At 36.2% G+C, this 14,423-nt stretch overlaps 1 protein-coding gene across 1 annotated transcript in view; it reads left to right on the top strand.

The window, feature by feature from the left end:
* The first annotated feature begins 4,358 nt into the window (after positions 1 to 4,358).
* The window catches only part of LOC145666007 (synaptic vesicle glycoprotein 2C-like), a 136,554-nt gene continuing 126,489 nt past the window's right edge, over positions 4,359 to 14,423 (top strand). Inside the window, exon 1 of the mRNA XM_081733113.1 lies at positions 4,359 to 4,483. Within this exon, the coding sequence (XP_081589239.1) occupies positions 4,432 to 4,483 (52 nt within the window). The 5' untranslated portion in view covers positions 4,359 to 4,431. The remainder of the gene's footprint in view (positions 4,484 to 14,423) is intronic.

Below are 14,423 nucleotides of genomic sequence, written 5' to 3'. Positions count from 1 at the left end.
ATGTTAACTGGGACAGGTCCAAAGTCTTTGAGGGAGGTCCAATACGTCTACATAATATGGAACCTGTCTTATACTGCATCCGAAAAGACGATAAGTAATTCACCTTCTCTGTCATAATTCTCTGTCATCTATATTTTTAGAAAAAAAATGATAGAACGATTATTTTTATAAGAAAAGAGTACGGTACATGATGAGGCGTAAAATAAAATATTTAACCTACATTTCTCTGTTAAACAAGTATAGGTCGTTAAGAAAGTCTACAAATGTTAGTCAAGTTTCGAAATTTTTGGGAGGTCCGGACCCGGTGGACCCCCCTCGTGGCTACGCCCCTGAACATTGCTAACTAGTCTCAAATTCAATGTGGCGTTCCTCATCATACAGTTTTATGTGGAAATTATCAAAAGTGTAAAATATACTTATTTTATAAAAGAAATATGTTTATGCTAAAATACTATCCACAGAGGGGGGGGGGGAGACTCTACATACTGATTTATTAATATTTGATTCACAAATTACTGTAGAAGAAGTCTTGATTATCAATATAAGCTAAGAATTAGCTTATAAATGCGGGTCTACTTTCATTTGTTTTCTGCTCTACTAGGTATTTTCTTTCTTATTTTGTAATTCTGCAATCACTTTTTTTAATTGTCATTATATTGATTTGCTTCAGTATGGTCTCGTAATTTAAAAATATGAATGCATAAAAACAAATTCCATTTGTTAATTGCTAGTGAAAGAAAATTCAGAAATCTTATTTAGCGTGAAAAACCTTCTCGTTCACTGGAAACCGTGCTGTGTTGCAGAAGCACTGCAACGACCAGTCCCTTTAACTTCCGAGATAGGGGAAAGGAGACTTAACATTTGCTCCAATTCCCGCGCTGAAGGAATCTGGTCGTTGTATGCTCGCTGCAACACAATATAAATTAGAGACTCTGTGACGGATTATTTTTCGCTTTTTAAAACGGATTAACGGAACGGACAGATACAGAAGTAAAAAATATGTTATTTAAAGTGTATGTATGCAAGTATTAAAAAATATTTTTTTCCTGTTCTTTACTACTATTGATAATAATATTTTTTTCTTGAAATAGTTTGGTCGTTGCGCAACACTGCAACACTAACATTAGCCGCCACTGCTTGTAGCTATCATTAAAAGAAAAAAAAAACTTGCGATCCTACTATATTTTTCCATGTAAACATAATTGAAATGAATTTTATGCTTTAAACAGGCTTTCGCAACCTGTTCTATATCACGATTCCCCTCTTATCACATCCTTTTGCCAAGGACATCTCATAATTGATTTCCGGTTTGTAGTAAGCTCTTGCTTGTTGCTGCTTATAGATTACAGGTCATTGTCGAACAAGTGACATCGTACTGAGTTCCGGTTTCCCACTAACTTTAATTTTTAATTGTATTTCAATATGCAGTTTCTATTGTATTTGCATTTTTCTTTCTTTCTGTTTTCTTTTCCTTTCCTTTTTTGTATTTCAATGTAGATGGCCCCGCGTAGCGTAGTCGTTAACGCTCTTGCCTCCGGTGTGAGCGGTCCCTAGTTCGATTTCCGGTGGAGCCACTCGGTCGAAAAAGTGTAAAACGGTTTTTCAGGCCAGCCACCCTGAATGAGGTTTTCCTGGGTTTTCCTCATTGACATGAGGCAAATACCGGGGTGGTACTTAACCTATAGGTCCCAGGCTGCTTCCTTCCTTCCCCAATCCTCCTCCTTCACCTCCCTTCGCAACTCCCACATCTTCCTCTCGCTACCCCGAGAAATTCCGATTCGCAAGTTGAAAATCTTTCAGGTTTACGTTGCACATTTTTTTTTTTTTTTTTTTTTTTTTTTTTGCTGAGGCCCGTCTTTCAGATCCGGCATCTGAAACTTTTGACCGGAACAGGTTATCATCACATCTATTTATTTATTTTCTTATCTTTATTGGATATCCATGTTTGAAAGAAAAAAGGGGAAAAGGAAAAGGAAAAAGGAAAGAACAAAGGTACCACAGCACAAGAAGAAAACAAACAACATGAAAACTATGAAAAATGAACAAAAGTTTCCTTGCAAAGTGCTATTCAGCTTAACCTATCCTGAACTTGTATACTACTTAATATTTCTATCCCTAATCCAACAACTATAATAATATGAAATACGATATGAAATAGTTAAATAACAATAATAGGCCTAATAGGGTCTACATTCTATTGTTATTAATTCTTATTTACTTATCTATCTATAAGGATTATTTCACTAATCTACTCTTCTATTTTATTTATTTATTTTTATATATTGTTTCCCTGATTCTTAACCATTTGTTTCCTAGTGATTTATTTCTTTTCTTAATCATTAAGATTTTTTAAAGATTGTAGTGTTAATTATTGTTTTTTAATTATCAAGTTTCTAATTTTTATTTATTTATTTGTAATTATAGTTTCCACCTGCATACGTTCCACGATTATTCTGCACAGGCTAAAGAAGACGGTGATGATGAGAAATGAATGAAACGTCTGAATGAATAAAGTGGGAGGAAACGGGAGAACACCCAGAAACACGCACACCGTGTTCCTTCACTACAAGGCCTACTTTGTGCGAACTGGGATCGAACCAGGAACCCCACACACCAGAGATGAATGCTCTACCACTTTTTTAAAAAAAAGTTAACATATTTACCGAACATTCCTGACTAATTTGAATTTTCCTAATGGCTACTATTTTTTTTACAGTTTTTCCATAACCTCTCTCTAGGCTAAGACTGGGAGACGAACACAGAAACATCGAGAACATTTAAAATTCCAAAGGCTCTTCCATCGGGAATCGAAACCGTGACCACGTACACCAAACGCGTATACACTAGTCAATAAATCAGCTGGGAAATCACAACTACTGAGCCACCGCAGCTCAACTCTCAGGCCTTCGTTAAATATATACGTATATATATCGCTAGATGATTACAGTGAACATTCAGTGAGCATATATATGTAGATTAATTAACCCCACGCCTGGAATTATATTTTGGACACGTAACTAGGGTTGCCAACTGGACGGTTTTATACCGGCCTGGCCGGAAATATTACTGTGATTTTGATTAAAGCCGGTGACCGGTACAAACTTCTTACCAGCTCTTTTATGACCGGTTTTTTTTTCAAATTCTTATGTAGTTCGAAGTATAGATTTAAAATGTAACTTTCAGTCTGTAAATCCAAAACTGTCACCTTTCACCATCTACCAAGGATTAATATATTTTGTTCATCTGTTTAGATATGTTTAAAGCAGAGATGCTAATAAGCAACAAAATTTTACTCGCCCAAGAAAGAAACTACTAACCCACATCTCACAATAGAAATCATTTACTTACTTTCGATGCGATAATAAATACTTGCCCGTACCGATGAAGCAGGGGCGAGTGGTTATTTGCATCCCTGGTTTAAAGAGGTGACAGGGGCAAGAAATTTTGAAATTTACTTATAACGAATTTTATACATTTATTGAGAGTGAAAAAGGACTTCTTAAAGCAATTTCCTATAGTTGAAGTATAAGTTTGAAGAATAAATTTTATCACATAAAGATTAATATACTTTTGTTAATCTGTTTCGATAATTTTAAAGAAGTGGCACTTACTGCTTAATACAATAAAATGACAAATGCCGATTTCAGTTTCTCATTTATAGAACAATGTATCTATTAAGCTTATTAGTGAATGTACTAAGAGTGTGCAGAATACAAGTGCTAATGCACTTATGTTCACAATAGTGCATTTCCTTCCCATGGATGGATCCGAACAAAGATACTTCACACTTAGATCTATATCATAGGGAATTTTGAGTGACTCCCAGTTTTTCATTTTCCAGAGTTGACAACCCTATACAGGGTGGCCCAAAAATAGGTATACACTCCTGCATTGATCTAGTATAACATTCTAGTTTATGGATTTATTTGCTTCGGCTGTTCCGAGCTTAAGGTATAAGTAAAAAGATATTAAGAACAAATAATAAAGAAACAAAGCCTACCTGCTGAATAACAATAAGAAATGATATAAAATGCAATGAACTGATCAGTACGGTACTGTATACCTACATGTGGGCCACCCTGTACATAACTGTTGACAAGTAGGTGAATTACAGGGCATTAAAGCAGTCAATAAACCAAGAAATATTGCATGATTCACACAGAATTAACTTTCTTTCTCCCAGAGTTAACAAAAACAATGACTTGACTCTTTTTTTATGTAAACATTAGCCTTTTATGCATCAAAGGGCATGGTGTTGCACCGTCTTCACTTAAACAGACACGTCATAGCGTTCGGTAGACGAATGTAAAGAAGTACGTAAGTTCAAGAAACATAGCCGTTCTTTGTGATTGCGTCATTATACGTATTGCAGAAACTCGCGTGACTTCAAAACAAGTTTTTCATTATAGAGGTAGCACTGGCTTAAGTGCAATGATGTTCCGCGAACAACCAGAATGGGCAGAAATTACACTAGTTGCTCTACGTAAGTTTAACTGTGTTTTCACTTTTACTTTGTAGTTAATTCTTACGAAATCGGGGTGGAATTTTATATTGCATTCTAGGATAAGCGATCACACATATAGGTTGTATTTATGTAGCATATTGGCAATGTGAGGGGAACCTGGAAAGTAAACTGTACGTAATTTTGAAAAGCGAGGTTCTGGGTTCTATTTCAGATGGGGTCACGAAGTATGGAAAAACTGAAATGAAATCTTTTGAGTTTTACATCCCACGGTTATGCCGTTTAGGCTAAAGGAGATGGTGATTATGAGAAATGAATGAAATGGTAGAATGAAGAAAGTAGGAGGAAATGGGAGAACCCCGAGAAAACCCACGAGCACGGTGTCTGTCCACCACAAAGTCCACACGGCGCGAGCTGGGATCGAACCAAGGACCCCAAGCACCGGAGGTAAACGCTCTACCACTGAGCCATCGCGCCCTCTCACGAAGTATGGATCTACAGTTCCTTGTGGAACCCTAACCACGTTCAAATTTCAACCGAAAACCGAACCTGAGATCCTGTACAACAAAGGAACTGTAGACACTAGATCAGAAATTTTGAGTTTTATGCTATGGCTAGGTTAGGCTATGCCGGCTAGGCTAAAGAAGACGATGATGATGAGAAATGAATGAAATTGTGGAATGAAGAAAGTGGGAGGAAACGGGAGAATCCCGAGGAAACCCACACACACGGTGTTTGTCCACCACAATGTTCACTTAACGGGAGCAGGATTTGATCTCGTGACCCCATGCGCCAGAGGTGAACGCTCTACCACTGAGCCACCGCGGCCCCTCGACACTAGATCAACGGAGAGGGTAAGTGAATTAAGAGATAAAAAAAAAATCCAATTCAGAAATCCAAAAGTAACCATGTTTAATAGCTCCCATAACACAGATTGGAAACCCACACATTACGAGAAAGCAGCTAAAGAGTATGGAGAAGAATTTAAAATAATCAGCTAGATCAAGTGAAAATTAATGAGAAGAGTAGGAATAGCAGTTTGGGAAAATAATATTGAATATAAAATAAGAGAAACAAGAGACTGGTTATGGATTTTTATTTAGAAGAAATTATATTCTAATGGAGTGATCGAGAATGTGGAGGAAGGAAAAAAACTTAGGGAAAGTCAAGATCATTGCGCATTCAAGCTTGTGAATTTGCAGCAAGCCATCTATCGGTGATGCTAGAGAACAGTGGCTACTATGTGCGCCTTCGGGCATACATATTTGAACGCCTCAGGTGGTTCGAATTTCACGGTAAACTATAGTTTAGGGATGGTATCGAGACGAGACGAGACGAGACTTTGTACAGTCTCGGTCTCATCTCGGTTTAAAGATAGCTGTCTCGGTTTCGTCTCGGTCAACAATTGCTTGTCTCGATCTCGGTCTCGGTCTCGAGGGCCAAATCTCGGTCTCGTCTCGGTCTCGTCTCGGTCTCGTCTCGAAAGTCTCGAAATAAATAGGTGAAATTAAAATTGTAAAAGTATTGTTATTGTAAAGTCTGTCGTTTCTGCTTCTTATTTTTGGCCTTATTCTTGACTTAGAATTATAGTATGGTGTACTTCTTCAGAACTAATTTGCTAGCGCTGATGCCTTCCCTGCATCTGTTCCAGTTTCAATCATCAGTGTGTATTTTATATGTGGGATAAAATTCTAATAGTAACCCATATTTCACTTTCAGCATAAGACTTTCTCATATGGCCTCAGTACTGCCTATACAATTAAACTCTATTAAATTAACTTCAGTACTATATAGTAGTTTATTTCCTTCCTTAGAATAAGAATTGTTCAATACATTCTAACGGATAACGCAATACATAGCAGCATAAGTGTATTTAATCGTACCGAAATTGAAATTTTACAATTTCTCATTTAGTATCCAATACATTCTGTTTTGACTGTCATTTTAAAAACATAATATAACGTTCATTATCTGACGAAATAGGGTAAATCATTACTACAATATATTTTGTTTAAAATTGTTCAAATGCTTTATTACCGTTTCACATCTACGTGTTTAATTGACACCTTATAACACGAAATTCCTGAACTTTGTGGTTGGAGCTACGGCACTCATCTTTGCTATGTGTAGCCTTGGGTTGCATCACGAAACAAGTTAGATTCAAAGTCAGATGTTTCGCATAGTACACGTCTAAATTTAAGTACATTCTGTTTCTTATACAAGTTCCTAAAGTTGTAATGCATTACATACGCATACGTATATCCATTGCCGTAACATAGATTAAGCTTATTCCTGAGCTCTTAGCGGTGCATGTGATCTTTATTCGAGAAAACCAATCGTGCGTTCATTACGTTGAAATTTTATATTGATTGAAAATTACTTGCGAAACATGAACATACATATTATATAAGTATATAGGTAATTCGAGCTAGCTGTATCTATTTTCTCTCTCTCGCCAAAACAAGTGATTCTTAACTTTCTAGTCTTTTTGGTATTCATTTTCGTAGTTTTGCAGCAACATGAAGTATTAAATAGTCAAAAAATATATATATTGTTTTTTTCGCTTATAACTTTCGCAAATGACTTTCGTTAAATTTTTGATCTAATTTTACCCTACTTTACCTAGTAAATTTATACAGTATATATATATATATATATATATATATATATATATATATATATATATATATATATATATATATATATATATATATATATATATATATATATATATATATATATATATCTGAACATTAGTGATAGACTATGTTAAGTCACTTTTTGGTCAAATTGAGTTAGAATACTTTTTTAAAAAATAGACTATGTTCTTTCTAGTGGTGCAATAAGTCTAAAGCCATCTTACTACTTTGTAACTACTTAGTATAGTTTGAAAAACAGTATTATAGATCTTAGTTAAGGAACCGGTTTTTCGCTTCTCCTGTAAAATTACGAAATTATGACTTGGTTTCTCGATATAAAATCATCACCATCATCATAATCAAGTATTATCAATCCACTGCTGGATGAAGTCTTCCCAAGTTTTCTCTACAACTATCTATCTTGGGTAATTCTTTTCCAGGTTACTCCCCAGTGGTTCCTGATTTTGTCAAAATTTCTTGTATGCTGACATTTCCTAGGCTGTTTTTGTCACGTGGTATCCAATTTAAAATTGTTTTCGTCTATCGATCATAATTTCGTCTTGCAATATGTCCATCGCATTTTTCGGTCTATTTTAAACATTATTTCATTAGTACCTGTCATTAGTTGCCAAATAATTCATTTCTATATATTTGGGCTACAAATAGTTCATATCCTCTACTTTTGGAGCACAGACACGCTACTTTTTGTTCTTCGGATCTGGCAACACTGACTTAGTTATTTAAATCAACACAATGTAAGAACCCCATTTGCTGTAATGGTTAGTACGTTTGATTTTGGTTCGCATGGTCCCCTTGTTCGATTCCCGGTGGCGGTAATGTTCAACGACCGAAGTTTTTCGGATTCCACTATGATCAGTAACTACACGTCTCTTTTAGCCGCCCTAGCATAATCATGAGACGTAAACTAAAACAAAACAAAGCAAAAATCATCACAATGTGTATTACTAACTGTAAGTCTTTGAATAATTACATATAGCTATATGCTATGGATCGAGTTGGAAGTAGTCGGTGGTCAAACTATAACAAATGAAATGCAGTTAGGGTGTAATTAAAATTTTAATAAAGCAGTGTTTCAATCTAAAAAATACTCTAGGCCTAAGGCTTAGAGAGAACAACTAGTGCTACTGAAAAGTTGTCAGTTACGTATAATTTCAGTTACAATTTGCTTTTACATGTATTGCTGGAACGAAAACTTTGACATTAACATTATAAGTAGCCCAAAGACTATGAAAAACATCGTGTTTTGAAAACATTTTTGCACCATAAAACAAATTACGAGTAATTTTAAAATATTTTGCACTTTAGCTACGTTATTTGCACTATATTTATAATAATATTTAGCAATTTATTTAAGTTCGCAACACTGCTTAAAATAATGTAACTGCGACTTGTTGTAATTAAAACTACTGAACACTAATGTTATAATGTTCCTTCCGTTTGAGTTATTAGAGATCTCCAAAATGATGATGTTACTGATATGTATTGTCCTTTGTTACACTGAATAATATATGTGGTATTGTTTCTTTATTTAATATCTAAATTAGAAATATGCAGAGCTCTTTCGTGGCTAAGCAGTTAGCCTATAGCGTTAGAGACCCGGGTTAGATTCCCGGCGGGAGCTCATGGGGTTTAGATTCAACGTTAATCAGTAGGTTCAGTCTCATATAACCTCGCTGCTGAAAGAGGCGTTAAACTCAATTAAAAAATGAAATGAAATTTTTGAGTTTTACGTCCCACGGTTATGCCGGTCAGGCTAAAGGACACTGTGATGATGAGAGATGAATGAAATGGTGGAGTGAAGAAAGTGGGAGAAAACGGGAGAACCCCGAGAAAACCCATGCACTAAACTAAATTAACTGAACAGAAATATGTAATGTCAAACGTAGTGCAATTTGAGAAATTACAACTTTTTGTTGCGTTGGCAACATTACTTGTTTATCTAGTGGTATTGCAGAGTATCTAGAAGAATTTCCCCTTCCATATTTCACACAGCATGTTAAAAAATTCAGCATTTTTAATATATATGACTATTATATATAACTAGATGAAATACCCATTTTTCGCATGGGACCAGTATTTGGAAGACAAGACCTGTTGGAGTATCCCTATCTCAGCAACCGCGAAAACTATGTATTTGACACTAATATCGGTCATTTTGTATTATTTTACATGTCTCGGTATCCCATCCCCAGCAGGTGAACCCCGGCCAGCATGCACTGGTAGCTGAATTTGAAAGTCATCGCTAATGGAAGTGACACCATTGATCTCAGCGACCGCCAAAACTATACATTTGACACTAATATCAGCCATTTTTTGATTATTTTTACAAGTCTCGGTATCCCTCCTGTAAACTGCGGCCCGTAACTGAATAGGATGAATTTGGAGGTTAATGCGATCGGAGTTTCACCATTGATCTCAGAAAACGCGAAAACTTTTTTGACACTAATATCGGTCATTTTGTATTATTTTTACGTCTCGGTACTCCCCTCCCCCGCAAGTGAACCACGGCCCGCATGCACTGGTAGCTGACTTTGAAAGTCATCGCTAATGGAAGTATCATCATTGATCTCAGCGACTGCGAAAACTATGTATTCGACACTAATATCGGTCATTTTCTACTACTTTTACATGTCCCGGTAAACGCCCCTCCTGATTCAAAATAAAAAAAAGCTTCTTCTTGGTCTGAGGCCTGGGATATGATACTTGTCACCCAAATTTCGTAACTCTTGGACACTCGTCTGGTCCCCAGGCTGCACACAGGCAATCAGAAAGATAGGCATGCAGACACACAGACAAACAAACTCTTCCTTTTACTTATATTAGATATGATAAACAGGCGAGGATCCAAGGGGAGTGTTAAAGTGATTATACCTCCCTTGACGCTCAGCTATACACTGTATAAAATGGGCTTCAATCCTACTTCTTTCTTTAACTGGATAAAATGTCAAAATGTGGTTTAGCCCCTCCCTCGATCATGTTCTGGATCCGCTGATTATATATATATATATATATATATATATATATATATATATATGTTGAGAGAGGGAGAGAGAGACAGAGATGGCTATACACATCAGCAGTGGATTTTGTTTCGGGAGAGGCTTGAGAACGAGTAAGAAATATTTGCGTTGTACGTGCAATGCGAAAAAATGATCACAAATCTATTTCGGGAGGGGCTTCAGTCCGATAGCCATCCCCTAAATACGCCACTGAACATTAGTCAACTGTTCCCATATTACCTAATACAGCAACGAAAGAAATTTTGAGTAAAGGTCAATCTTAATAGTTGTCTATATCAATATTCGAGACGAGACCGAGACTTTCGAGACTGACCTAAGTCTCGTCTCGATTTATAGAGCTCCGTCTCGGTCTCGGTCTCGTCTCAGTATATAAAAGGCCGTCTCGGTCTCGGTACCATCCCTACTGTAGTTCCACATTAAGTAAGCTCGGTACTGAAAAGGGCCGTTTCGCTTAATCGAAACAAACAAAAGGATTTGCACCCCGGAATGTCAGGAAAAGATATTCATAATACATGAACGTTAACATACGTATGTAATATTTCTTGTTATTCAACTGAGGTTTCTAGTGCAACAGAATCATTTGAACTTCATCATTCAGTTTTATCTTTATCAGGGGCGAATCCACGGGGGGATCGGGTTTATCATTCCTTCTAGTTCTATCATTTCTTCTGAAAATATAGGTAGACATATTTTACAATTATTTATGGTTTTTTTCGAGTGCAGAATAATATTTGTTTAATACACATAGACGTAGTAGCTTGTAAAATCACGAACATTAATAAATGGAGGTTGGAGCCATAAGAAATAATGGCTTCAGCCTCCATTTATTAATGTTCGTTACTGTAGTATTGGATCCTGGCCGTAAAGCTTGGACCCCTGCCAACAAAAAATTCTGGGTGCGTTTTTATCCTTTAATGAAATTTTACAATGTGGGCAGTATAACGTCATGGCTGAAGCATTTTGAAGTTACCTCACTTTCTCTTACATACGAATTACTGGTAATACTATATTTTTTTCTTAAAGATATCTACAACCCCCATTTGTACTTTAGTGTGACAGGCCCTTTGTGTATAGTCCGTTTCTTCAACCGAAGTGCAGTCCGTATATAAAGAATACCGCCTTCTGCGTGTGATGGCTCGTGCCATAAATAAATTATCGTCCGAGGGATTTTGCGGAAAACACCTCCGATAACTAAATGGCCAACCAGAACCCTTATTTTTAAACGACTGACAGTCGATTGTCAACTCCACGTGGAAGCTTAGTTACCATAGTTCCAAATGATGTCCGTTAAGTTATTGCTCGATTCCCTATTCCCAAGACCAGTTTCCTTGTTCTTACATTACCTAACATCTGTTTTATATTAGGGAAGAAAGAACAGACAACACAATAGCATCTCTGGTGCCTATTCCTTTCCAGAATCTAAAATTACCTTCCTTCAAATCTCTTCTATTTTACTTTCCAACCTTATGTTTAGTATGCGAGCAACAATCTTTCCAGTGTGAGAAATAAGGCTAATGGTTCTGTGATCACTGCTCTTCTTTGCTTGCTTTTTCTTGAGTAATACAACAATTGTAACATCAAGAAAATTCTTTGGCTATTCTTCACTCAGGTATACCTTGTTAATAAGTGAAGTCAGCACTTTCAATGCATTGTCTCTTAATCCCTTGAGCAAATCTGTGAGTATGTCGTCGTCTCTAGTGGCTTTGTTCCTTCGCATATCTTTGATCGCTCGTAGTACTTAACTTTTTATTATACTAAGTCCTTTTTCTTCATCCACTTCACCTCTTCCTCTACTTCGATCGCAATACAGGCCCGTACCTAAGGGGGACTGCCCCCTCCTAAAATTTTCACGGTATGCTTGCAAATGAACTGTGAAAAACTTTTACCGCCCCCCTACATTTTTGGGCTGGCTACTGGCCTGTCGCAATATCTTTGAAATAATTCTTCTGGTCTCAGGACTCCTTAATGTATTCCTCCCAGTTTCTAAGGATTCTTTGATGGTCAGTTACTACATGACCTTGTTGATATTCGATTTCAAACGTAAGTATATTTTTGTTAGCTTTCACTCCTAATTCTTGTGCTTCCTCATACATCAAATCATATTTGCCACGCCGTTGAAGTTCTATTGTTTCTTCACGTATTTGTTTCATGTACTTCTCTTTGGCTTTGTCCATTCCTATCTTCTCAATTCATTGTTTAGCCTTCTGTATTCTTTGATGTCCGTGCTTTTCGCACTTCTGCATTCCTCCAGCTTCTTAAGCATGGCTTCAGTTACCCATTGTTTTCTCGGTGCTCTTTCCATCCTGCCAATGTTGTTGTGGAGCGTGTCTAGTGGAATCTGTTTAATTTTTCCCAGCAATTTTCTGCCTACCATATCGTAAATTATCAGAATTTTTCTTGAATATCTTCTTTCACCTCACTGTCCGTACTGTTTAGTCACTCTGAATCAAATTTTCGATTTCTCCTCCCACTTTTCTTGATTATGTTAACCATGTTTGCTCATCCGCCTTGTGAGATTGTGATGGGAACCAATATCAGCTCCTCTTAGCGTCTTCACGTCTTGTACACTATTTCTGAAACGTTACTTGACAAGAATCTAATTGAATTGGTAGCATTTCTTATCTCCTGGTTATCCGCTTGTTTTCTCTTTTCTTTAAGCACGTATTCATCACCACCAAATGTTTCCTACAGAGGTCAACCAGCATCTGGCCCCGTGTGGTTTTCCTACCTAGTCCAAATGGTCCCACAACATTATTATTTTACGTGAGAAAGTATAATCATATGCTTTTGACATACCGATACTAGAAGAGGGTTGCACCAGCTTATCGAGATTTAAGGGAGCCATAGACGTAAACACTTGCGTGAAAGATTTGTTTCATCATACATGGAAGAATTTTTTGCCCAAACACGTACCAACTTGCTGTCCAAGTTACTAGAAGTAGTTGGAGAAATGTGGAGGATAGGAACTGGGAAGAGTCGAATGGTAAGACGATATGATTGCTACTAACAAGCAATAACCATCGAGGTTTGTTAATTCTACATGTCAGTACACAGGAATAAGCTCCTGTATGGATCACGTCCAAATTGGATGGAAAAGATTTAGATAATGGAACTATATTATTGCACACCATTTATATTATTTTGTGTGTGTAATTCTTCTTTAGATTTGTGTCAATATAAACTGCATAACGAACAAATGGACTTGAAAAAAATACATTTTTTTGTAACAACAGATTACACAATTTACTGTGTTTTATATTTAACAGTTTGAAGACAAACGCTTCAACACGGTACCACAAATACTGCTACAAAGCAATGGCACTAAACTGATTTGTAAGTACATTATATTTTTATGTACTTACTTTGTTTTTTTAAAACATTTTTTATCAGATGGAAAATATGGTGAAAAACAACGTTTTTATTCAGTTTTTCAGTTTGGATTTCATTCGCTTTTTCTTTCTTTTCTTTTCTTTTTTTTTTGCCACTTGGTGTAAAACAGGAAGTGAGATATAGCTGTTAATATCGATAAAATAATTATGGTGGTTTTTAGTTACGAATAATAAATAATTTATTTTTATCAGGAAACAAAGAAATTAAGTGAAATTTCAAGGAAAATCAGTCTTATGTAGATAAGTTCTGTGTACAAGGACTTAAATTGAAATAGTATTGCACAAAGGTATAACGTTTGGCCCGGGGAAGTAGTTCTTGGTTAAGAGTGGACTGGAGCATGACTCAATTTCTACATTTTGGCTTTCTTGTTCTTTTGGGGCTGTCAAACAGCGCTCTATGGGGAAAGTCAGAAGCTCCAGGTATGGTACAGGAAATTCTCTAGGTTATATGGAAAGTCGGTTGGCTGCCTCTCCCCGCCCAAACTGTTGTCAGTCTTAAACGCGACAGGGGTGTTCTTAGGATATCTGCTAATTTTTGTTCAGGGGGTGAGCAGGAAGGTTCTTATGCGAAATAAATAAATAAATAATACTTACTTGAGCTCTCTTTGGAAAGACAGTATGTATTTTTTTCCTGACTTCGATTTGAACACAGAGGAACATACATTTTGTTTCGTTTTGCCAATTTCATGTTAGAAAATAATAATAATAATAATAATAATAATAATAATAATAATAATAATAATAATAATAATAATAATAATAATAATAATAATAATAATAATAATAAACGTGTCGTCGGTTCTTGGCACCTTACCACATGGAAAAGAAATAGATGAGGTGTTTCTTCTCTAACACAAAGGACAACACTGGACAACAACTGGACGACATACTA

Source organism: Thermobia domestica, chromosome 1, assembly GCF_964235325.1.
Source record: "Thermobia domestica chromosome 1, izTheDome1.hap1.1, whole genome shotgun sequence".
Classification (NCBI taxonomy): Eukaryota; Metazoa; Arthropoda; class Insecta; order Zygentoma; family Lepismatidae; genus Thermobia; species Thermobia domestica.
Note: the sequence above shows the minus strand (reverse complement) of the source record. Positions and strands in the feature narration are given on the sequence as shown.